The sequence below is a fragment of the Pan paniscus genome, chromosome 3 (assembly GCF_029289425.2).
Source record: "Pan paniscus chromosome 3, NHGRI_mPanPan1-v2.0_pri, whole genome shotgun sequence".
Classification (NCBI taxonomy): Eukaryota; Metazoa; Chordata; class Mammalia; order Primates; family Hominidae; genus Pan; species Pan paniscus.
Window position 1 is genome coordinate 86,768,690 of NC_073252.2, and position 26,983 is coordinate 86,795,672.

At 36.3% G+C, this 26,983-nt stretch overlaps 1 protein-coding gene across 13 annotated transcripts in view; it reads right to left on the reverse strand.

The window, feature by feature from the left end:
* FAM13A (family with sequence similarity 13 member A) overlaps positions 1–26,983 on the reverse strand; it is a 384,547-nt gene that overhangs the window by 38,871 nt on the left and 318,693 nt on the right. For all 13 annotated transcript variants that reach the window (XM_024928670.4, XM_063603571.1, XM_063603572.1 and 10 more), the window contains 5 exons: positions 25,887–25,928; positions 23,051–23,230; positions 16,473–16,659; positions 2,674–2,750; positions 2,245–2,287 (listed from right to left, as the gene is read on the reverse strand). In XM_024928670.4, the coding sequence (XP_024784438.2) occupies positions 2,245–2,287; positions 2,674–2,750; positions 16,473–16,659; positions 23,051–23,230; positions 25,887–25,928 (529 nt within the window). The remainder of the gene's footprint in view (positions 1–2,244; positions 2,288–2,673; positions 2,751–16,472; positions 16,660–23,050; positions 23,231–25,886; positions 25,929–26,983) is intronic.

Sequence of the window (26,983 nt, forward strand, 5' to 3'; positions counted from 1 at the left end):
GATGAAGTCTGTCTTAACGGAAAACAAAATTAGAAATATTACAATATATATTCAATAGCGGGCATGTAAAATCTGATGTCTCAATCTTATGCAATGAGACCTGAAACAAAATAAATACTGGTTAAACAGAACTCTAGGAGGAGTAACCAAAGTATAGACTTATTTTTCATCACTGAAAATGAAAGATTATTGATGTTTTTACTAGAAAACTAGATTAAATATTGGGTGGTGTAAGTTTTAGGAAGGACTACATATATTAAAAAGTAATAACTAACAGCACACTGAAACAAGGGAAAAAGCTTTACAAAATGGAAAACAGTTCTTTTCACTGTCTTTCATGGATAATAACAAAATAAATTTCCTTCAGTGAAAGAAGCACATACTTTCACAAGTAGAAATCATCCCAATCTTGTGGAATGATGTCTTATTTTTCTCCTTTGGTGCAGCTGTGGTAGAAAGGTGACATGGAGAGCTTAGTCTAGATTTTAGTTCACCACCTAATTTTATCTCCTAACTGAAACCATCATGTTATTATTAGTGAACGCCTAAGCAGTGCCAGCAGTGGCACTGGGCACGATTGGTGGCTGCACATGGGTAACACACAGAAGAAGAGGACTTGGCACATGGAAGAAGGATGTGAGATTGTTTCCCAATGATTCATCCACTGCCCTGGGAGCTGTCCACCAAAGACCAAGGCAGACTGAGTTCAGTTTAGTTTGCCATTTAGTTTGTGTGCTACTTAGAATTTATGAGTTAATGTATGAAGTGCATCCACAAAAGTTACTTTTATTCCCTTTTATCTCATAAAAGAAAACAGGCATAAAAGGAAAGAACTGAGGAGACCTCTCCAGGAGACTGGCAAAGCGATTTTCTTTAAAATCATGTTAGATAGGAGAAGAGTAGGTGCTTGCTGTGAGCAGAGGAAGATGGCAGTGAAACGATAAAACCATAAAAAACAAAACACAACTTGACAGTATCATGGGGAAACATGATCTTTAAAAGGATGCCTAGAGACAAGGAAAGAATGTCAGCTTGTTGCTTGGGTTCCAAGGAAGGAGGCAAAAATGAGTTGGAAATAGATGAAAAAAGTGGCTCAGAAGCTGTGAGGTCAGAAAGAGGAAGCATTCCCCTCCTATTATCTGGCTAAATTATCTGGTGAAGAAGTATATATAGGACAAGAATTGAATACAGGAGATATGAGGAGTCTACAGCATTAGCGTGTGTTCAGGGAGTGAGGATTAGTTTCTAGGAATTTTATGCACATTTTTTAATGATAATACAATTTTCTAAGAGGGTCTGTAGCTTTCTGATTTTTAAGCTGCTATGCTGTAAAACTCCATGGGGGAATAGACTGTGGTTGTAATTAAATCCCAGCTCCTAGCACAGTACCTGTTCCTAGTAGGATTTAATATATGTTGTTGAATAAATCCATCAGTGAATTAGGTCAGTGCCCAACAGAGATTAAGAATCATTGGGTTAGAGGGAACGTTCTCTTTATATCAAGAGTCAGAATTTAAGAGTAGGTTAAGAAAAACTTTAATTCTTGAAAAGCAAAACTGATAAGATTGAAGGTGGAGTTGGAAGTATTTGGAGGTAGCAGATTGCATACACATACATGAATTAAAAATGATGCTCAGCACACTGAATGGAAGCTGGACTTGGGAGCAAGGGAAACCAAATACTTGGGTCAGCATGGTGATGCCTGAGAGGACAAGTGGGAGGTCAGGAAAGTAAATGAAACTTGAAGATACAGATGACATAAGGGAGGTGAGAGACTTTTCTTCTCCAATGTTTATTTAAGATGAGAGACAAAACTCAGCAAACAAATTGGATTAAAGTAACTCAAAGTGAATTTGTGTTAATTTGAAGATTCATGACCTAATCCTTGTGACTAAGACTCACTACCTATATATTTCAATCACTTAAAAAATGCATCAAATTGTGGAAAATAAAACCAGTAGCTTTGGCTTTTTGTTTTGTTTTACTTTATAGAAAATCTAAAGAGAAATCCCTGTGCTATTAAAGTTTATCATCATAAGCAAAACAAAATAATTCACAAAGGAAAATAATGGAGCTCTTATGATTTCTCAAGGAATCTTTAAGTTTGGTATTTGCCTTTCTAATCAATCACAGTTATATTACTTATCTCAATGTCCCTTATTGGCAGACTAATATTCCAGAGGTACACTCAAGAGTGTATGAACAGCCCCGTCACAGTCTTACTCTTGCTTGTTAGTTACTCACCTCAAAATGCTGAGTGTGTCCACCATCTTTTTCATTTCCTTTCCTATAAATAATGGCAACAACAAAAAAATCATAAAATATCTACTTGTTTTATAACAATGTTTTTCATCCACTGATATTATGATTTTAAGAGTATGTTGAGTAGCTCTAAGCCAAATACTTATAAAATTCAAAAACAAAACACAAAACAAAAAATTAATCAAAACAAAGCAAACTGGAAACACAAATAAACATGACTATAGTTATTTGCCTTCAATAGCACTGTGATAGATTTTCTATTCTAAGCATTTTCCTTGCTATAAAATATTGCTGGTAAATATATAGTCCTTTAATTCCATTCTTTTTAGTTCTTGTAATTCACATTGCATTACATGAAAATAACCTTTTCCTCCCCTTGGAAAGAATATTAGGAGACAATTCTAAAATTACCTTTCATCAGACATCCATTCAAAATCATCAGGTCCAGTTCTCTCATGAGATCGTGTGGAATTGAGACTTTCCATATTCTGTAACAGAACCATTATTGGTTGCCTAATAGGAATGGTAAGAAATATGCAACGCAGACCCTCCTTTCTTTAAAATAGAAAAATCAAATAATATGTATATATAAACTAATTCTAGTCCTCATATTTTTATCTTTGTTTAAACTAGTAAAATTATGACAGTTTATTATATCCTGCTTGCATTGTGTATTGAACTTTATCATCCTTTTAACAAACATATGTGACAGCATCACAGAAATGGCCATTGTGCCCTATAATGTCTCCCTTAGGTATTATCCACATTGGGCAGCTAAATAGCAAAACCCAGATTGTTAGAGAATCAGGGTGGGTCAGACTTAGAATTGAGGAATCTGACATCGAATCTCATCAGAAAGTGATGTACCATTTACTCTCTCTCTCTCTATCTATATAAGAACGTATATATACATATGCACACACACATTTATGTATATTCAGTGTACATTGATAAGATTGAAGGTGGAGTATACACATATATGTGCATATATGTATATACATATATGCACATATATGTGCATATGTGTATATACATATATGCACATATATGTGCATATATGTATATACATATATACACATACATGTGCATATATGTATATACATATATACATATATACACATATGTGCATATGTGTATATACATATATACACATATATGTGCATATATGTATATACACATATGCACATACATGTGCATATGTGTATATACATATATACACATATATGTGCATATGTGTATATACATATATACACATATGTGCATATGTGTATATACATATATACACATATATGTGCATATATGTATATACATATATATGCACACACACATATACATACTCAGTGTATACTGCCAATATTATCTAGAGTAACATGTAGCTTATACCTAAGCTGTAAAATATCTATAAACAGAAATGAAAATTTAAGAACCTTTCTTTTTACAATATTTAATGTTAATCTTTATATTAGCCAAGATGGAAAAAGTAAAGACAGAAAACCTAATTTGAATAGTATGTATTTTCGGCTGACCAGGTGGGGTTAATGCTTACCAGGAGGCATATATGTAAGATATCTTTGACTGCCTCTGTGAATATGGCCAATGCTTTCTAAATATCATTCAGGTGACTGCCACAGAATAAGTAAGCCATTTCCTTGAAGGGAGATTACAAATAAGCAAATGAGAATATCTGAATTCAGCAAACTCAAAAACATAGCTGCCTTGGAAATTTGGACCTGAATTTTGTTGAACTCAGATTTATAACTGCATTAAAAGGATATTAAGCATAATCCACTCATCCTGTGTCATCAAAGTAAATTATACATATATGAAAGTAACATATGTTCATCTACCTATCAATAACATCCCATTACAATAAAACCCTTTACTAAGTAAATCTAAGGTGCACAATAATCCCATGAAATTGGCATTTACAACGATCTCCACAAAATAAACACATAGAGGAGAAAACTAATCTTTGGCTTCATAGACAGCTGAATTATTTTCCATTTATGTTGGTTTTGCCAATTTGCCTGGAATTCTCAGTTTGACACCCTGGGCTCCATTAAAGAATAGAAACAAAGGGAGATAATATAACATAGTAATTATGACAGTGGCTCTGAATCAGAATACTTGGGTTAGAATTCCAGTTCCACCATTTGCCAATTATATGACCCTACTTGCGCCTTAATTTCCTCATCTGGAAAATGAAGATGGCAACAATATGGTCTAACATAGGGTGGTCATGAGGACTAAATAAAATGATATGTAAAGTACTAGAATAATGACGGGCGTGGTGGCTAACACCTGTAATCCCAGCACTTTGGGAGGCTGAGGCGGGCAGATCACGAGGTCAAGAGATCGAGACCATCCTGACCAACACAGTGAAACCTCATCTCTACTAAAAATACAAAAATTAGCTGGGTGTGGTGGCACGTGCCTGTAGTCCCAGCTACTTGGGAGGCTGAGGCAGGAGAATTGCTTGAACCTGGGAGGTGGAGGTTGCAGTGAGCCGAGATGCACCACCGCACTCCAGCCTGGCGACAGAGCGAGACTCTGTCTCAAAAAAAAAAACAAAAAACAAAAGTATAGAATAATGCCTGGTACATTTAATGAATATTATTATTAATATAATTAATGAATTGTTGATGTTATTGTTTCTGAAGCTATAATATCTCCAAGGGAAATATTTTATTGTTATTTGTTATAATATCTCCAAGATATTTGTTATAATATCTCCAAGGAAAATATTTTACTGTTACTTGTTCACAGTTAAGACACTGTCCCAAAAACAGGAAATACAGTGTTTGTGTCTGCCATTAGAATACTAGAATACTGAGCATTAATTTACACACTTAGATAATTTTAGAATGGATCTGAGAAATTAAAAATTACAACATTCAATTATATTCATACCTCTAAAGTTTGAGTTAGAAGAGGGCTTTATAAAATGGCTCCCATTAAATCAAGAATAATTGCTCTTATTACCTGAATGTGACTTTCCTGATGAAGAGGGTTGTATCTATGACAAAGAATCTTTGTTCCCATTGGTAATCTTCAACAGATTATCAGACTCTTTAGTGTAAGATCTAGTGCAATAGTATTAGGTTTTCCTAAACCTCTGAAACATGAATTCCAAAGGAAAGCACAATCCTCTATCTTCAGATCACTTCACAACAGTGTCAATGAAATGATACATTCATAATTACGTGTAAATGACTATTTCCAAAGAACTAAACATTTTCAGGTCAAGGCTAAGAAATATTCAGATCCTTCCTGTAGGAGATAGCGTAAAAGAAAAAATAAATAAAATAAAAAAGAAATATTCAGGAAGAATAAGAGTGAACAGAAAATAAACTGTAATAGCATTATATAAATTTAGAGATATTTCATTTAGAAGATGTTAGAAGATTGATTTTTTTTTTCCTAAACAGAGGAACCAAAATGTAATTGATACAGGTGTTAGGAACTACAGAATAAAGTTAGTTAGGTCACACAATAGAAAGCTTTGCAAAAAGCAGTTGTGAGATGTGAGAAAGCTTAGCTGATCTCCAGTGTTAAAACAAGTATTAACTTCTTCAACTCCATCCCTACCACTTTTTACATGTTTTATCCATATGTTTAAGAACTCTCCAATGATTTGAGGTTTTGTAGACGTAGTTCACAAAGGCTGATTTCCAATATTGTTCAATATTCTTCTCTAAGGCTTTTTTGTAATTCTAATTGTCATGTTATTTCTGTGCACATTTGAGACTGCTGAATATTCATTGTCTGGTTTCACTAAAACAGCATGCAGGTACACAGTGTTCCTTTCCTAAGGTAGCTGGGTTGCACCTATACCTTTTGGAAATGGAAAATCTGAAGAATGTTACAACCCGGAAAGCATTTTTTTTTTTTTTTTCAGAATGAAACTAACAAGGGTAGTAAATAACTATGAGTACAGTAACAAAACTATGTATTTCCATGGGCACAATACATTTTGTAAATTCTAATTTGTATTCTTTGTCTTGGGGTTAGGGAGGAATGATTAAGATAAAGAAATAGATCAGTAATCTCTCTACTTCACTAAGATGAGAGAAGGGAAAAGTGTAATGTACAGGTCAAAATAATGCTGAAATGCAGAATGCTTTTCAGAAGTATGCCATTAGACCTTCAAATGTGCTGTAGGTGCTAATAGTACTTGTCTAACAAGAAAATATTGAGTCATTGTCTTTTGAAGGTTTTAAACTGTTTTATGTCCCAAACACATCCCTACCAGGCGTGGTAAAAGAGTAGTCCATTAATGTTTTCATTGATTAGAGGTTGAAGTAATAGAATATTGTGGAAGTGTTTTATTGAATTAACTTTTATTTTAATTCCTCTTCTAAATTTGGGATCTTTTAAAGGTAATAGGTAATTTTTAAAAAGCAGCAAAGAAGAAGATTGTGACTTTAGGTCTAATTTAATAAAGTTGCTTCTTGTATTGCAATTATTTTCAACCAGATAAAGCCTAGTTTATAATCCATAAAATTTTGACTCATATAAGTCCTATCAATGACTTTCAAAACACAGATTCACTACGACATAATTTATTTTGATAATTTTGGGGTGTCAGAGGAACTAAATTTTAAAAACCATTCTCCTTAATTATAAAGATAAACTCAAGTCTAAAAGAGCAAACGCCTTGATAAAAGTTCATTTTAGACTGTGGAATTTGTTTTTGATTATTTTTCTTTCTCCCTCTCTGTGTTGGCATTGAAAGCTAGGCTCAAAACCTGTTTGACCACTGACTGAAGCACTTAAAAACCCTTGGAACAAAAACAAATTCATCTTCTAAAACTGTAAAATGCTGACAAAACCTTAATAGAGGACACACACAAAAATGCCTCTCTCAATATACAAACAGCTCAATCTGAAGGCTACAGGAATGCTGTTAGTCAAAACAGGTTCATTATTCTAACCTTGAGCTCTAAGAGGAGAATATTTGATAGAGTCTCGTTAAGAAAGGATTAATGGCATATTTGAATTCCTTTTTGTACCCTTTTGTACATTTTATGTTTTATTGCTTAAAATTGTATAAGCTCATTCATATTCAAAAAGAACTACTGGTGTCATAAAAGATGCCTATGAAAGAGTTTGCTAGCTGTCCACCCAAACCCATGCTACACTTTTTCCACCGTAATAAAGTAGCTAGATGTCCAGCAACAATACATTTCCCAGCCTCTCTCGTGAGCTGGTACAACCATGTGACTAACTGTTCTCCAATGGGATGTGAGAAGTGATATATGTGGCTTCCAGACCTGGCCAATACAATGCTTCACCAGGTACAGACACTTCTCAACTTACCATGGAGGTTATATCCCAATAAACCCATGGTAATTAGAAAATGTCATCAGCCAAAAATGCATTTAGTACACTTAACCTACTGAATAGCATAGCTTAGCCTAGCCTAAACATGGTCAGAACACTTACATTAGCTTACAATTGGGTAAAATCATCTAACAGAAAGCCCATTTTATAACAAAAGTGTTGAATATCTCATGTAATTTACTGAATACTATACTTACTGAAAGTAAAAAATCAGATGGTTGTATGGATACTCAAAGTACAGCTTCTAGTGAATATGTATAGCCTTCTTTCCTTACTCAATAGTACACAAAAGAAAGGAATCCTAGATGTGTGTATAAACATGAGGAGACTGATATAAGTTAGAAGAGTATTCACTTTTCATAGAGGAAAGGTAGGCTGTGGTTAGAACACAAAGATGGACCTTTGGTGTTATGCAAAGGAGGCAGTGGGGGAAAGCTGTTGGCGTTCTTGATGAGATGGTCTTTAGATCAAAGTGATTTATGATCACACCACTCCACTTGTCCATTACGTTCCATCCCCTATCGCTGACTCAAGAACATTGCTCCTGCAATGGATTCTCTTGCATCGTCATCTCCTCCTCTCTATTGGCTTGTCTTACACAAATATTCTGTAACATCACTGCCTTCTAAAAACTGTCTTCATCTTGTATTCTCTCCAACTGCTACCTCGTTTTTCTTCCCCCTTGTAGGGCAAAACCTGTTCAAAGACCTTCCATACTGGTAGTATCCAACTCATTTCCTCTTAGGTTTTCTTGAACCCACTTAATCAGGCTCTTCCTGCCTCTTCCCACCAATAGAGCTCCCATCAAGGTAGCTGTGGGTTAGCTAGATATATGTGAAATTATCACTCACTCCCTATTCCAATTTCTTTATTCTAATTTTCTCTGGACCTAAATCTAATGAGGCTCTTGCCTCCATGTTGCACTGGAGATTGGCAGCAGCTCCTTCTTAGTCCCTTGTGGTGCTCCCTTCTCATCTGCTTACCCCCTAAATGCTGGTAGGTCTCAGGGCTTAGTCCTTGGACCCTTTCTTTTTACCCTTTGTACTCAGTCCTTTGGTGTCAGCTTATCCACGCTCAAGGCTTTAAAAACCAACTGTGGCCGGGCGCGGTGGCACACGCCTGTAATCCCAGCACTTTGGGAGGCCGAGGCGGGCGGATCACGAGGTCAGGAGATCGAGACCATCCTGGCTAACACGGTGAAACCCCGTCTCTACTAAAAATACAAAAAATTAGCCGGGCGTGGTAGCGGGCGCCTGTAGTCCCAGCTACTCAGGAGGCTGAGGCAGGAGAATGGCGTGAACCCGGGAGGCGGAGCTTGCAGTGAGCCGAGATCGCGCCACTGCACTCCAGCCTGGGCGACAGAGCGAGACTCCGTCTCAAAAAAAAAAAAAAAAAAAAAAAAAAAACCAACTGTGCGCCAAAGACTTCCAAAATTATTTATTTCATCTCTCCCTTGACCTCCAGATTAATATATCTAACTGCCTACTTGAATTCTTTACTAGATTATGTCAATTATTTTACTTTAGTCCTTATCCATTTCTCATCACCCCATGCACTATACTTAACATAGTTGCCACAGTGATCCTTTCATAAGGTATATCACAAAATGGCTTCCTTCCCCTCTCAATCCTCTGTGGCTCCTCATCCTACTGAAGGTAACTGCTAAAGTCCTAAAAATGGCTATGAAGCTTTAGGTGATCAGGACCTCTGCTACATCTTTGACCTCATCTCCTACAATGCTCCTCTCAACTCTATTCTAACCATGGCCACCTCTTGCCTGTCCTCAGAGGCTCAGCATGCTGCTCCCTCTGCCTGGATTTTCTCTCCCAAGATATCCTGATGGCTCATTCCCTCATCTCCTTCAGGCCTCTGCACAAGCATCATTTTCAGTGAGGCCTGACTTGAATGTCCTCTACGATATCGATCCTTTACCTCTTACCACTTTCCATCCTCTTTACCCTGCCTTATTTCTCTCCACAGCCATGTATTGCCATCTAACTAGATATTTCTTTCTTATCTATCTCATTTTATGAGACTGTAAACTTCAGGAAGGCAGAGTGTGTGTCTGTTTTGATCACATTGTGTCCTTAGTGTTGAAAATAGTGCTTGTCATATAGTTAATTGTTGTGTGATTGAAGGAATAAATAATTTTAAGTCAGTGGTTCACATTGTTGGGCTTTTTTACATTATATTTGATACCACCCAGAAAATCATGGTCATGTAGTTTTTAACAGGAGTTCTTGCTGAGTTGTGTTACACTGAAAACAATGTTTCAGTTCTTGCTGAGTTGTGTTACACTGAAAACAATTGTTTTGTAGCAGCAGACATATTCTGGAGAGGAAAGTGAGTAGAAGCTTGGAGACATGTTGGCTGACTGTTTCAATATTCCAGACTAGTTACAATAAGAGCCTCAACTATGTAATGGCAATGCAAAAAGGGAAAGGAGATGCATGTAATATTTTTTTAAAAAGCAGAATCAACTAAATTTGACACATGATTGAAATGTTGAAGGAAGGATGGAGGTGAGGAAAAGGAAAGGACTTGGAAAATGACTAAGGAGACGATGATGTGATTGAATCAGATGGGACTCTTGAATGAAAAAGAGATTGAGGAGAAGATGATGAGTTTGGTTTCAACATGTTGACTTTAAAGTATTCTCTGGGGTGAACTGCAGACAGAATCCATCAAATGTTAATTTGTAAGTCATTTGTAGAGGGGTGACAACTGAAACCATGGAACTGGAAAAGCTCTGAAAGTTCAGATAGAGAAGACATATGAGACAAAAATCTAGATAACATTTAAATCCAAGCATGATTTATGGGAGCTTAGCCAGGGAAGGATACAGCAAAGAAGAAAACAGTCATTGTGGTATGAGGACAAGGAGAGGTCAATATCATTCAGACCAAGGGAGAAAGGGTTCAGACAAAGAGCCACAAAGTATCAAACACCCCAAGGCCTTGAGGAGGCCAAGAACTAGATGAAGTCATAGCACAGGGACCAGTCATAGCACAAAATACCAGTAGAGACATTAAGAAAGGTTCTGTAGAGAATGGGGTTGGAGTTCGGGTTGGGGTTGGGGATGGAATCTAGACTATAGGGAATGATGTATAAATATGAAAAGAAGAATGGGGTCTGGGCATGGCACCTCACTCCTGTAATCCCAGCACTGGGAGGCTGAGGTGGGAGGATCATTTGAGGCCAGAAGTGTGAGACCAGACTGGCCTCACACTTCTGAAACTCTGTCTCTACAAAAAATTTTAAAAATTAGCTGGGTGTGGTAGCACATGCCTATGGTCCTGGCTACTTGGGAGGCTGGGGCAGAAGGATCCCTTAAGCCCAGGAGTTGGATGTTGCAGTGAGCTTTGATCATGCCACTGTACTCCAGGCTGGATGACAGAGTGAGACTCTGCCTCTTAAAAAAAATAGAAGAACTGAAACTAACAAGTACAGACTGTTCAAAATGTGTGATGGTAAAATGAAGAAAAGAGATTGGCCATCAGAGCAGAGGGAGCAGAAACATATTTACTGTGTTCAGTTTTACCTATTCTTTAGCACATTTAGTTGCATTTAAATCTCACAAAAAAACACAATCTCACAAAAAACTGCTATTTTACAGATGAAGTAAAAGGCTAAGTAACGTGCTTTACTTGCCATAGCTATGAAGTGAGATAGTTGGAACTGAAATTCAGGTATGATTACAAGACCTATTCTCCTTTCTTGAACCTTGACTGAGATTTCATGTACACATGAAACTAAAAGGAAGTTGTTCATACATAAGAGACCTATAGACTTTGTTTTTATTTTTATATATTAAATGTAATATTATAGAATTCATATAATCACACAGAACATATTTGGAGAGAAGAGAAACAATTACCTCTAATACTACTGCCACCACCATAATGCAATCACACAATCACTTTTAGCTATATATCCTTTTAGCCTTTCTTCCTAGGAATGAATATATCATACATACATATGCATGCACTATAGATACTGCTTCATAACCTATTTTTATATTGAAGGGCAGTACAGTGGAATCCCAGCTCCACCACTTATGTGTGACCTAGTTGTTTAATCTCCTATGCCTAATTGTCCTCATGATTAGAATGGGAATAATAATATCTACCTATGGATTATTGGGAGGATTAAAATTGAGAATATATGAAAAGCACTTAAAATATAACTTGTCAAATATTTTCTATTTTGTTATATAATCTTCATAACTATAATTTTGAATCACTGCAGAATATTTTATTGAGTTGACATACAAATGTTAATCATCTGCTCTTCTACTTCTGAACATTTAAATTGCTTCTAATTCTCCATGATTATAAATAGCCTTGTGGTGAGCAAATTAATATATATGGTTTTTTTGATATTTAAGATTATGCACCTAGTGGCCGGGTGTGGTGGCTCATGCCTGTAATCCCAGCACTTTGGGAAGCCGAGGCGGGCAGATCAGTTGAGGTCAGGAGTTCAGGACCAGCCCGGCCAACATGGTGAAACCCCATCTCCACTAAAATACAAAAATTAGCTGGGCATAGTGGTGTGCGCCTGTAAACCCAGCTACTCAGGAGGCTGAGGCAGGAGAATCACTTGAACCCGGGAGGGGGAGGTTGCAGTGAGCTGAGATCATGTCACTGCACTCCATCTGGGCAATAAGAGTGAAACTCCATCTCAAACAAACAAACAAACAAACAAACAAAAAGGATTATGCACCTAGGACAGAGTAAGTAGCAGAAGTAGGATTATTGGATAAAATGCATGAATGTGTTGTGATTTTTGACTCAAAGTATTAAACTCTGCCCTAGAGTGGAAGTTTGGAGATAGAGACTTTTTTTCTGGGCCAGTGGAGATGAGCCAATAGAGAGGAAGTGTGCATGTGTAAGTATGTTTTTATGCCGGTGTCAGGTAGGCTGGGAGATGGATGTGAAAAATAGAATTTCCAAAGATACTTTTCACCTTAGAGGTTAGTTTTAGAATTTAGGAAACTTACTTTGTCATTTGAGCAGATAAGAAAATAAAATAGGCAGAGAGCTAGAGAAATTTGGAAGTGAAGTGAGGGAAGTTGAAACAGAAGCTGGTTATTTCAGCTCTTCAAAGTAAAAGAGGAGATAAGGTTTTCTTCTGGGAGAGAAGGAAGGGCACAGGTATGAGCTTGGGGTTTAAGGAAAGGGAAAGGTTGAAATTGTGGCAATAATTCGAGATAAGGCAGTGCAGTCTGATGCCCAGGCTGGTACCTCACTGCCCCTGATTTCTGAGCTCTGAATTATCTGTAGTTTCTCGGTCTCTGCTGGTCATGATATCCTCGAGAGGCAAGGGACAGAGGGAGAAAGGAGCCAGATAGTTTCCACTGTAAAGACACCAAATCTGTAAGATACTTTTCCAGATCTACACCATATTCTCCTCTTTGGCTGTGCTGTGGGCCAGCAAGATCACTGTGAAGCCATTTACTCACTGTCTTCAGTTACTCTCCTACCATCTTCTCCTGAAAATGGCTCTTGCTCCCATCTTTCTACCAACCCTATTCTTACTAAGATCACCAGGGAGCTACATTTTGCTAATTTCAATGGTTGAACTCGCAGTCTTCTACTTGACCTATCATCTGATTCTCCTTCCTCTTTGAGTCCCTTGGTTACTTGGCTTCTAAGACACCAAACTTACCTCATTTTTCTTCTAGTTTTCTGGCTGCTGCTTCTTAAGTTTCCTCAGCTGGCTTCTTATCTCCCCATTCTCTGCCTCAAGGCCTTGTGTGAAGGCCTTTTCTATCCATATTCACTCCCTTGGTTATCTCAGCCAGTGTATTGGCTTTAAATGTCATTTACAATGCTCATGACTCTCACATTTGTATCTCTAAGGAGGGCATTCTCCCGAAACTCTAGGCCCAGAAGCCCAGTTGCCTCTCTAATATCTCTTCTCTTAGATGTCTAATTGGCAGCTCAGTCTTTCCATGTCAGAAACTGAACTTAGGATATGACTCCCAAAACGTCTATCTTCCTCATCTCAGTAAATTGGCAACACCAGTCTCCTGGCTGCTCAGGACAAAAATCTTGGAATCATCTTTGACTCCTCTTTTGCTTTCATACCCCACATTGAATCTGTCAGGTGATTTTGTCAATTCTATCTTCAAAATACATTCACTTTCTTACCCCACCTCTTGACCACTGCAGTGCACAACTCCAGGGGGAACCATTCATGTTTTAGTTGATGGGAACAGTGCTCTCTAGACCAGTGAAGGGTACAGCCCGTGAGTCCATATAGCTGGCTCTTGTATCACCTCAGTTCAAGCCATCATCATCTCAAACCCAGATGACTGTAATGATTCCTAACTGGTCTCTCTGCTTCTGCCCTTGCCTGCTAATTGTCTATTCTCAACAAAGCATCACCAAATTTAAGTAAGCCAGGTCACTGTTCTACTGAGAACTCAATGGCTTCTCATCTCACCCAGAATAAAGGAGGGGTCCTTACAATGATCTATAAAGACCTATTTAACATGCCCTGCTTTCCATTCCCTCTTTCACTTTGCTCACTCTTTTCCAACCATAATGGTGCCTCTGTGGTTCCTTCAATATTCCAGAAAACAATTGCCTCAGAGCCCTTGCACCTGTGATTCCAACAGTAAGTCTTGCTTCCTTACTTCCTCTAGTTCTTTATACTCAAGTGTCAAATTCTTGGAGAGGTCTCCTCTGATTATTCCATTTAAAACTGCATCCCTTTCCCCCTCACAGGTTCCTGTCCCCATTCCCTGCATATTTTTTTTCTTTCTAGTTGTTATCACTACCTAATATACTTTATTGTTTACTTATTTATCTTGGTTATTGTCTGTTTCCCTGACTAGAATGTAAGCTCCAGGAAGGCAGGAATTGTTACCTGTTTTTCTCACTATTGTATCCACAGGATCTAAACTATTTCCTGCCACACAGATGACATATAATTATGTGTAATTTTTTTAAGCTATAGAAACAAATGTTTGGTCAGAATGTAAAGAACTTAAAATGGGCTAGGGAAAGGTTTTGGAGGAAAGTTGGGGAAAGTAGAATTAGAAGGTTAAAAATAAGGGGGAAGTGAAGATACACAACTTAACATTCAGGATGTAGTCTTAATATTAGTCGTCGTTGTGTTCCCTGGCTCTTTGCTTTGTGGGTACTTGCGAAGATTAGATTTTTAAATTCATGGAATATAAGAGTTGGAAAACATCTTTGAGAACACCCTCACTTTACAGATGAGGAAGTTTTTCTTCTAAGTTGTATTGGCAGGGTTTTAAGTTATTCATTGCAACAAAGACATGGTCCACTGAGTTCACATGTGACATGCACAATCCTGGAATGCGGAAACTGGCAATTGAGGTAGGGGCAAATTCTTTCACATAAAAAACCCCAAATGGAATTAGGATCTTCCATCCCAGTGTTTTTCAGCACAGACTATGTCCATAGTTTTATCAGTAAACACATATTCGAAGGAGTAAATGTACTTTTCCACTTCTATTAACTATTACCATCTAACTAACTTAAGACACTATTCCTGGTGGAAAAAATTAATGGGTTAAATGAATGTAAAAAGGGATTCAAACTGAGAAGCCTGCTTCATAGCTTCTTTTCACACTATAAAGCCAAGTCTCAGACTTTCGGTCACCAGATATCTCTTTGGCAGATAAGCAAATCATGGGCCAATTAGAGAGCTAATGAAGTTAATACCATTTATTTTATTTAAATATTTACTTTTAACAACAAAAATGAAATCATCAGTGTTAAAAAATAGTGTGTCATGATTCCAAACTTTAAATTCTTTATTTTGAGAATTGTACCAGACATAAGTCTGAGGTAGATTATTATTTCTGTTCACTCTAGCTGATCAGTTTACTTCCAGAAACAATGCATTGAGACATTATGGGGGGAAAAAAATCCTAGATTTGCATTTACCTGTATTTTACTTATGGAAAAATTAGAAATCTTCTCCGAGCACATGCAGAAATTGACAATGAGAAAATAGGTGGCCCATGAATTTTATTGAATGTATGAAAAACACAGCATGGAGCTAAAAACTGGTCAAAGTACGTCAGAGGATTTGCACACTAAACAGTAGGAGAGGATATTGCCTATTTTTATTAGGGATTCCAGTTCACGTCATGTTATAAAATTTATCTTCAGGTTTTTGGGTTTGTTGTTTTCTTTTTTAACTAAAGACTTTGTGGCTTATTTTTCAGAGAAACTAATACATTAAGGAAGAAGGATGATGAATGTTAATAGTTATACTGAACAAATATTTAGTAATTGATTAAACCACTTGTAAATACTTATACTATGTATTGAATTAAGGATCCAAGATTCAGGTCTGAGGCAACTACATAGGGATTAATTTCTTTTTGTTTCTGATTAACTTGGAAGAAAATACTTTAAAAGAGTACAGATTTGAAACGAAATTTCTGAACATGAAGAGATTTCTGAACATGAAGATAGCTGATCCTCTTTCACTGTGTATTTCACCTTGCTTTAAGTTCATTCATTAATTTATAAAACATATTCACTTAGACAAGAACAAATAGAATGGGGAAAAAGAAGAAAAAATGCTTTATTGGCAATTTTATTTCAAAAACAAAATTTAAAAATGCTTGAAAAAAAAGAGAAAAAAACAATGAAAATCAGAGTGTGTGGTGTCTCTTGTTCCTTTGTAGAATATAATATTTCTCGGCCTTAATTTTTGTATTTATTAAAAAGAAATACAAATATATATACACTTAGTAGCTCTAAGGTCTCTTCCAGCACTCAAAACTGAAAGACTGAAATTACTTTTAATTTTTTTACAAAGCAAAGAAAAGAGATGTAATATTTCCTAACAAGTAAAACTTTATAGACATATTCACTTACCACAAGACCGTCTTGATTGTCATGAAGCTCAGAAAGTTTAGTACTGGATTTCTGACGTTTAGGCTTGCTCCTTTCTCCAGCACAACCAAAAGTATTTTTGTGTACCTTTTCGACTTCCTGAGTGTTCAAAATACAATCATCAAGGTGGCTGAACCCAGAAGGAGTATTTTCTTTGTTGATAAGTCCCCTTGAATTGAGAAAAAAGCTTAATTTTATTTTAAAAGATCAAATGGTCATTTAATGATACTCTAACTACATCATATCATACCTAGGAAATCCAAAGAGTGCCCAGAAATTCCAGTTTGCATCTCTGATCAAAATCTGAGCAGAGTGCCACTCCTGGGACTGCTTGGTGCCAAATAAATCACATTGAAAGAGAAATAATTCCTAGAGGCAAATTGGCAAGGGCTGTTTCTACCAATGGACAGCTTTTGTATTTTACCAAAAGTAATCTGTATTCAAACAGGGAGAACAGTGCAAGTTTATACAGAAATTTCCTATTATTCACAGTAGATGTTTAAATATATATATATTTAAAATTTATAAATTCATACAGTGTATGGAGAAAAATCTAAAAAGGAATTGTATCTTCCATTTTAGTAGTGTAGAAATGTGTATTGAACAATGAGAACACATGGACACAGGAAGGGGAACATCACACTCCGGAGACTGTTGTGGGGTGGGAGCGGGGAGGGATAGCATTAGGAGATATACCTAATGCTAAATGACGAGTTAATGGGTGCAGCACACCAGCATGGCACATGTATACATATGTAACTAACCTGCACATTGTGCACATGTACCCTAAAACTTAAAGTATAATAATAATAAAATTAAAAAAATTAAAAAAAAGAAATGTGTATTTCAATCTCACTGAATTATTAATAGATAATCTTAGTAGAAATTATATAAGTTAATAAAAACTATGGAATACAAAGCATTTTAACTGAAATCTGGATTTGTTACTTCCAAGTACAGACCTCTTTCATGACATAGTTGTAGAAGTAGGTATGAATGTCATAGAATTTAATTCATTTGATGTTCATGAAACAGTTTTAAGTATTAATATCTTAAGCATTCCTATAATAGGTTTTCACAAGAGTAAATTAGCAAACTGAGTTAAAAAAAAAGAAACAATATCATGGAACAAATAAAACCATCAGCACAGCACCATGGCTTGGTAAGGAACAAATAAATGGGACTTTATTCTCCTCCTTCGTGGTATGAGTGAATTAATGTACCTCCCTAAACACCTAAAACTGTATCTTGAAATAAATGAATTCTAAAGAGTAAAAATACATATCATATTTTACTATTGGCTCAACCATATCCCAAAATGAAAGATAACATTAAATATTTATTCTGAAATCTAAATTCATATCTTTAGACAGGGTATAACAGAGGCAAAATTATGAATTAAATACTATCATAATATTTTCAAAGTTATACTATCTTTGGTAATTTTTAACACTCTATATTTTAGTCTTTTTTCTACAACTTTAATGTGAAAATATATATTTAGTAAAATTATATAAAAGATTTATGCACATTTATAAGAGATATTCTAAGTACAAAGTAATTGAAGACAGGAGGAGAAGCTGATAGGAACTAAATGCAAGCACTTATACTCATGCACATGCTCCTCAATCTCTCCCCTCCACGCACTGAGAGCAGTGCCTTCTGTGGGTGGCTGCATCAATTTGGTGTAATTCTAAAACTCAAAAATTATTTATTTTACTATTTAAATTCTATCTTATCACTCTTCATAGTTTTCCTAGCCTTTTTTTCTGTTTGTTTTTTATTTATTTTTAATTTTGTGTGTACACGGTAGGTGTATATACGTAAATTACAGGGTACATGAGATATTTTGATACAGGCATGCAATGCATAATAATTACATTAAGGTAAATGAGGTATCCATTCCATCAGGCACTTATTCTTTGTATTACAAACAATCCAATTACACTCTTTTAGATATTTTTAATGTATAATTAATTTATTTTTTATTCTAATCACCCTGTTGTCCTAACAAATACTAGGTCTTTTGCAAACTATGTTTTCGTATCCATTAACCTAGCTTTTGGGGTATATGTCCACTTATAACTTTTTTTTTCACTTTTATTTTTATTTATTTATTTTTTGAGACAGAGTCTTGCTCTGTCGCCCAGGCTGGAGTGCAGTGGTGCGATCTAGGCTCACTGCAAACTCGACCTCCCAGGTTCAAGCGATTCTCCTGCCTTAGCCTCCTGAGTAGCTGAGACTACAGGCATGCGCCACCACACTGGCTAATTTTTGTATTTTTAGTAGAGATGGGGTTTCATCATATTGGCCAGGCTGTTCTCAAACTCCTGCCCGCCTTGGCCTCCCAAAGTGCTGGGATTACAGGCATGAGCCACTGCGCCCAGCCCCAATTATAACCTTTAAATGGAGGACCTTTTATGCTTTAAAGCTAGTATGGACTGATTTATGTACCCTCAAAATTCACATTTTGAAGTCCTAATCCCCAGTGTGACCATATTTGGAGACAGGGCCTTTAAGGAGGTAAATAAGGTTAAAAGAGTAACAAGGGTGGGACCCTAATCCAATAGGACTAATGTCCTTGTAAGAAGAGGGAGAGACATCAGGAGTGTGCACACAGGGGAAGGGACATGTGCAGACACAGTGAAAAGGTAGCCATCTGCATGCCAATGTGAGAGGCCTCAACAGAAACGGACACGTCTAGCACCTTGACCTTGAACTTACAGCTTCTAGAACTGTCAGAAGATAAATTTTTGTTGTTTAAGCCACCCAGTCAGTGGTATTTTGTTATGGCAGCCCAAGCAGACTAAAGACGACAGCTAAAAACTATTTTTAAAAATAAGAAAGTAAAGTTTATTTTATGATCTTTTTGAATAGTGAATGAATGACTAGAAAAAATCCTGTCAAAATAAATATATGAAAATCTGACGATGCTGTTGTGCTCATGGACAAATCCTGTCTCCTCCGAGGGAAGTCTTTGCTTTTACGTGCATCCACGTGTCTCTTCTACTTCACTTTGTTGAACTCTAATTTCGATTACACTAAGATCCATGAGCCTGGGTGCGATATCTGTTTTTCATCATTGAATCACCTTATAGTACTGGGTGCTCAATTATCACTGTTGAAGACTTCAGGGGCACTTTATTTAGATACAGCTCTGTATAAAACACATGGTTGTATTTCTTTAAATCTAATCTTAGATGGAGCAGGTGTACTCAATTCCTTCCTGCAATATTCTGTCAGATTTCAATCACATTTGACATAACTTGGATTTGACTGAACTTAGATCTCTGGACCTCTCACTTTCATTATCTAGATTTATTTCCATATTTTTTCAGGATTTTCTCCTCACCCCTACATACTTACTTAATGTCCTGGCAATGCTGAACTATTTATTATTCCCCAAATATAGCCTGCTTTTCTTTTACTTTGCAGTAGGATTTTAATATAGTCTTTATATAACAAAGAAACATTTGGATCAATTTTCCAGTTCACTGTGTTTTTAGAAGATTGAAAATCATTTTCACTTAAATGATGCTTTGCTTTTAAAAAATATTTATTATGATTTTTTTCAAACATATACAGAAGTAGAGACACTATCATAACAGACTTCCATATACCCATTACCAAAATTTCACATTTCTGTAAACTTGGCAGATAGTAGATTTTTTTACTAAATGAATTTAGCTGAATATTTTTACATAATGAAGATTTTATTATTACATAATGAAGATTAATTTGCTACAAAATTGTAGCAAATAGTAATATAGGTCTGATTATATTTCCTTATGAATTTAGACAAATAACAAATCATTTGTACCTATGAATGAAGTTATTTGTTGTCTTTGTCTATCTTCGGTACTGCTATTTCAAAAATGGGCCATGATGACTTTAGTATGACTTTACTGACCCTTCTACTCATCTTGAAACATAGTCATCATTGGCTTCTTCAAGAATATTTTTTAATTTGTTGCATCTCTAAGTTACTAGAGGCAAAATAATAGATAATAATATAAATAGATTTCTATGTTTCTAAACACTTTTTAACCACTTCATAAAGCTTATAGTTTTGAATAGAATATTACAGCCTAGCTTAATTTTTCCTTATTTTTTGAGTAAAGACTTGTGAAAAATCTTAAATGAATCAATTGTATAGAAGCATATACTATGACGAACTCTTGACTGTAGGCTATATTAATGATTCTTGATCTTCTTATAATTTATGACATGTTCATGACTCTCCTGGAGATACTGGAGAAGACCTTTATGGCGGCTCATTGAAAGGAAGGTTAAAAGAGAAATCTAAGACCAAAGAGGAGATGCTGAAAGAATCAGCCTGCTGGAAAAGTATTTCAAGCAAGCAGATGAGCAAAAGGAAAGAGTGGAGCTGGGAAGAAACAAGCGGAATGAGAGCACTGGATCAAAGAAGGTGAGTGAAAGGATGACAGAACCCAGCATGAAGATAAGGGGAGAGGGGTTGCAGGAAATGACTACTGACCTACGGTCAAAGCTGGGCCAGACAAAATTAGTGGATCTGGGGGTTTTGAGAGATAAGGGTCTCACTCTTCCAAAGACCTGGAGAGCTAAGAGAAGCCGTTCAGTGTGGGCTGGGAGTTGAAGGACTATCAAGACACGATTGTGTCATAGTGTGCCAGGTTAGGTACTGTTTGTACCCCAAGATTCTCTCACTCAATGCCCAACAGTGATTTGACCAGGAGGAGTGGTGAAGGGAATAGCAAGAGAAGAACAATTAAGGGAAAGGCTAGGGTTTCATGGGTATAGTCTTCATACCATCACTCAGCTACCATTCCCCATCTCCTTTTGTTCTCCTAATACTGCTAGTAAAAAACAATCAAGATAACTTATGCAAGAAATGTCCCTGGGCTTGGGAAGCTCTCTATTTAAATTCTTCAGGAGAGGTGAGGCTGTGTTTCACATTTCCCTGCCCTGTCTGGCCCCTATCTGTTTTTACCTCCACTGTCCTCCCCCAGACCTGCTGCCAAGCATCCACCAACAGCACCATCACTCTCTGTTCTCTCTCATGCTCCCCACCACTTCCCACCTCCACCTGCTAGCCCTCTGTCCAAACAAAGAGGGTGGAGAGCAGGATATCGTGACACACTGAGGATATTTTTAAAATGCAAAATGTTGCTACATACTCCTCAGCAAAAAATGAGGCAGAGGATAAGAACAGTGTTAAATGAATAATTTGTGCTCTCTCTATAACACATTAGAGGTAGTACACAAACTAATTATACTTCTAAACACTTTCTATAAACATGTCAGTAGCTAATTTTAAATGTAAATATCTCATGTCATGCCACAGGAGAAGAAATGTAAATATCTCCTGTATTATACTTTTTCTATTTTCTAAATGGAATATTACAACTATTCTATCCACCAGCTCCATGAAAATTTATTTTAAAAGTACTGCACATGCTACTTGTAAATCAGTGGGTTATATTATTGATACTGCTTTATTTCTAAAATTACATTTGCTAATATAGCTCTTAAACATCTCGGTGAGGTATAGCATGAAACTTATTTATACTGTTTATCTTTTATGTTTTTCTTTAAGCGAAAAAAAGTTTTTTTTCTTTTTCCATAAAGGGTTTAATGTAGATTATGAGTCAAAGTGAAAAAGAATGCGAATGAGGGGTGTGGGACTATTATATATTCATAAAGATTAAAAATTAAGAAAAGAAAGAAAAAGAATGAGGGGAGCTAGGGTCTGGTTCAGGTTAGTTTCTGACATTTAATAAGGAGTTCAAAACAACAACCATAAAGAGGCTAAAGGCCATAGTCAATAAAAATAACCTTGGAACTTTCAGGGAAAATATATGAATATCTGTATAGTCTATTCTCTATATAAATTTATTTTCCTTGACAATTTAAATCATGATTATTAAATAATATAAATGGTAATTGTTCATCTGTATTTTATTAAATCTTTTTTCATGGAGAATAAAGCTCTTTGTAACACTATTCTTAAAATTCATACTACGGGAATGCCTTAAAATTAGTGATTATTATAATAAACAACTTAAGCTTTTCATTTTTTGAGTAGATTTAAGCCCAACCTTTCTTATACTAAAACATAATCAAATGTCAGAGTATTATAGGGATATCTGACTATTTAATCACATAAATATAATGGAGAAATCAGCTGCTCCATAAACAAGTCTAAATAGTCAACTTAATGTTGTCTAGCAAGAAAAAAGATACCTCTGGACAAGCATATGGTAACTTTCTCTGCCCATGGTTCAGAATCCCTCTAAATAAGATATTTATGAGGAAGCCATAGGGTGTATTCAATCAGAGGTGGCTTCTAACAACATACCAAATGTCTGGATGAAACGGAAATATTTATGCAATTACCTATGAATTTCCAAATGTAGCTAAGTTTAGAATGGACAAACTGATAACTCTTAAAGTTTTAACCTAAATACTGAAATGGGAGAGGACCAGGAGGTATGACTATAACACAGTGACTAATTTGGGTGTATATTTCTTTTAAAAAGAGAAAACTCAAGTAAGAGGAAGAATCAATGCCAACTCACTTGTCTCTCCCATGTCGAACTTCATCCTGCTCCTTGGACTGGCGGCGGCGCTGTCTGGCAGATGTGGCAGAAGATGCTGATAGTGTTCCAGATTCTGAGTCCTCTGAACTTTGACCTCCAGAGTTATTAACATCAAAAAGATGTTGTTCTACAGCTGATCGGATGGTTCTTTCTAAGAGTCTGGCAAAAAAGAATGCAGAGTCATTCAAGCAGTCAAGTTCATCAGTGATCACCTTAAAAAATCTGTGCCTACAGTTTTGGGAACATCTGTATTTCCAGTGGAAAGTCTTTAGAACTTCATAAGCAAAGAGAGATGATGAGGCATTAATCTAAAAAATATCTGCATTATGTGTTAAAACCAAAACTAAATGAAAACAATTCTGCCAATTTAACAACTTTCTCATCTTTGTGAAGCCAGTATTGCTGAAATGCTCATGGCAAGTCTAGCAACAATTATGAGGCATTCAGGAAACAGGGGTCAATTAATATAAGGAAGAATGAGGAAAGATTTTTTTTGCCCTCATAGAATAATAGTAGACCTATTCATACAAAGGCAATTTCATACCAATTCTACAGAGGAAGAGAGAGTGATTTGCAAAGCAAACTGGCACAAATAATTTTATGATGCCTATTATCTATTTAGAATCTAAGACAAAATTATATGAAAATAATGATATTTTGGGAAAAAACTCACCAGAACAATTAGAACTCACGACAGCGTGGCATAATCTTTCCTAACCTCTATTCAATTAAATTGTGATGTTTATAATTAAAGTTGTATTCATGCAAACACCCCAAAACATATTACTGAAATTGGAAGGATAGATTTACTTTGTTCGACATGAGGAAAACACATAAGCACAAAGCGCTGAAAAGTGCATGGTAAGCTAGAAATGGAATCATTTTTAAAGCTGTAGAATCTTGCAAGGTGTGTATACCTTTTAGCACCACATTATTTCCAAATAAGCTGGTATGGAAAGCTCTTAACTCAGACTCCTCAAACCATGTTTTTCTTCGCTTGAAAAAGAACTATATATATATGTTCTAAATGCTCAGGCTGAGAAGTAGCATTTACTTAAATAAACTGTGTTTTGAGAACTTAACTAATTTCAGATTTTTCAAATGCAGTTTTATAATCGACTCATAGTTATCTTATTCAAATTTTATTAAAAATATTTTAAGATAATGAGGAAGTATAGTCAAATTAACTTGGGCATTAGAACTTTTATAGATAGAACTCCATGTCTCAAATGATTCAAGATTATTTAATCACAGTACAGAGGATTGTGAGTAAATTAATATGCACATAAGAGATGTACATAATATATAAATAACATATTCATGAGGATGCCATAAAATGCATTACATCAGAGGTGGCTTCCTACAACATACCAAACATCCAGATGAAACTGAAATATCTAAACAGAACAACCCTGCACCTTTTCCAAGCTATACAAGACCCATAAGGAAAGATTATTAGGAAATGAAAAAGGCAAGAACATGTCAGCCTTGGTGCAGTTCTTGAATATCTTTGAAACTGACAAAGCTAAAGGAGGTCAGTCCTGCCCTCTGATTGTTTTCTCTCCCAACAAGGAATTAAGAAAATGGAAATCCATCCTGTTAGATCCAAATTCATTTCAACTAGTGCTTCTTCTAATTCTTCTCTCTTCTCCCTATCACACCACATCTACCCCACCTCCTACACCTGATCCTTGCCAAGAGAAGATGCTCCAAAGAGGCCCACTCATGTCCCAGCAAGTAAGGAGAATAGGTAGGTGTAATGGAAACATATGTGAGCAAGGAGCTGTTCTGTCATTCAGTGACTATTTATTTAGTGCCTAATATATGCCAGGAACTTCTCTAGGCAGTAGGGAGATAGCAATGAACATGACAGACAAGTTCCCTGTATTTACAGAGCTTACATTCCCGTAGGGCAAGATAGATAATAAAGAAATAATGTAATTTCCAATAGTAATAAGTTCTCTAAAACATTGAGTAAAGTGGTGGCAAGTGAATATGGGTAGTTAGGAATAGAATCCTGGATAAGATGACACTTGAACGAGGAGTGAATGAGAAGAAAGTGCTGGCCAGGCTGAGGAACAGCCAACACAAAGGCTCTGAGGCAGCAATAAGGTTGGCCCTCCGTGGGAACAGTAGGTCATGTGGCTGAAGTGTAATGAGCAATATGGTCAGAGGCATTAGCAAGGACTGATAACTGGAGTTTAGTTTAGTCTAAGTGTCAGTGGAAGACTTTGGAGGAAAAGGCATGTGATGACATAATTAAGAGAGTACCGCCACTGCCCTGTGGACCAGGGACTTGTTGCCATCACTAATTTGCTTTCTTTTCTGCATCCCTATTAGAGTGTAACATCCCTGAAGACAGGGCCCAAGGCGTCCTTGACATTACACATCTAACATGCGCCTGACGTGTTGCAGGCACTCAGTCAATGTAGGTTCAGTCAAATGAACTAAGTAGGGAGTAAAGACATGATTAATGGTTTAACCTTTAATTACATTACCCATTGCAAGATGCCTCCCAAAGTACATTAGACTACTTGCTAACATTAATTGATCCTGGCATTATTTTTAATGAAGTAAACAAAAAGCTCATATTTTCCAATGTTGGAGTTGTCTGTAGGAATACACATATAGAAGCTCAAATAAGAATACCTATGTAGTCCTCTCCTCCATATAGTTTAAAAGTCACTGGCTGCTTATTATCTGAATTTTCCAATACTGTACACCATTAGAGTTGCTTTTTTTTCTGTTTAATAAGTGGGACAGGGCATTAAAAAAAAAAAACCCAAAGCCCAAAAACCCAACCCAAATAACTTACTCTCCGGTTGCAGACACATTGCTGACTTGGGGTACATGAGCACTGCAGAAAAGAAGCAAAGAGAAAGTCAGGTTAGATGAAAGATCAGAGATGATGAACCAAACATGTGAAGCGGATCGCAGGCTGAAAGAAATTAGCTCAGTCCCAAGTGATCCCCAAAACAATGTTTAACCATCCAATGAAAGATGCTCGTTTTCACTTGTTTCTAGAAATGGAGATGGCCCTGCTTGCTTATAACAGTGGCTTTTTCTCCTTTTAAAAGTTGTCCAAGGCAGACAATTCTATAACTAAATTTGGAAAACCATCTCTTAGCTGTCAACCTATTGCCACAGCAGCCCTAGTTCAAGGTCTTTTCATTTTCCTAAAATGTTAATTGTGGCCATGTGCCTTCCTGCCACCTACTTCACCTATTTCTATCTTTCCCCAGCCCAAATCCATTCCCTTTCTTCTCCTCTTAGGCCAGGAAACAGAACATCTTTCTAAAACTCTGCTCTCAACAGGCAGAGGGCAGTGGGGACGACAGGGATAGAGAACAAGGAACCGATATTGTTTTCTATATGACTATTTCTAAACCATCTTTTCGAAGCCACATTTTCTTCCTAAGTTTCTCAGGATGGAAAGCATCTCAAGCTCTGTAATGTGTCAGCTTAACATCTAATTTACAATGTTTTTGTTGAGCACTTACAAATTTTCATGATTTTCCCATTTTTTTAAAGTCTGAATTCTTTTAAAAGTATTGAGAAGTGGTCAACACAAAGTAGAATGATAAAATTACAAAACACTATCAGGTTAGCACGCTTCAGAACTTTCCCCCCTCATGCCTGCACTTATGTTCACATAACCACAATGAGTGTTGAGGCTGGCAGCTAATTTAATTGTATTAACACATTACATTCTCACAATCTGCCCTCTAGTGTTTAGTTGGCTTGTGAATCAAGATTTAAAAGTGCCTATCCTTTAAAAGAAGAGGTTAAATATTGAGCAGATTTGAGACAATCTTTAGTCGTGTCAAACTATAGTTCTACCTAATAGTCCTAATAGTTCTTTTCTTTCTTTGTAGAAGACATTCAAAGAAAATCAAAGTTGTTAAGGACCAA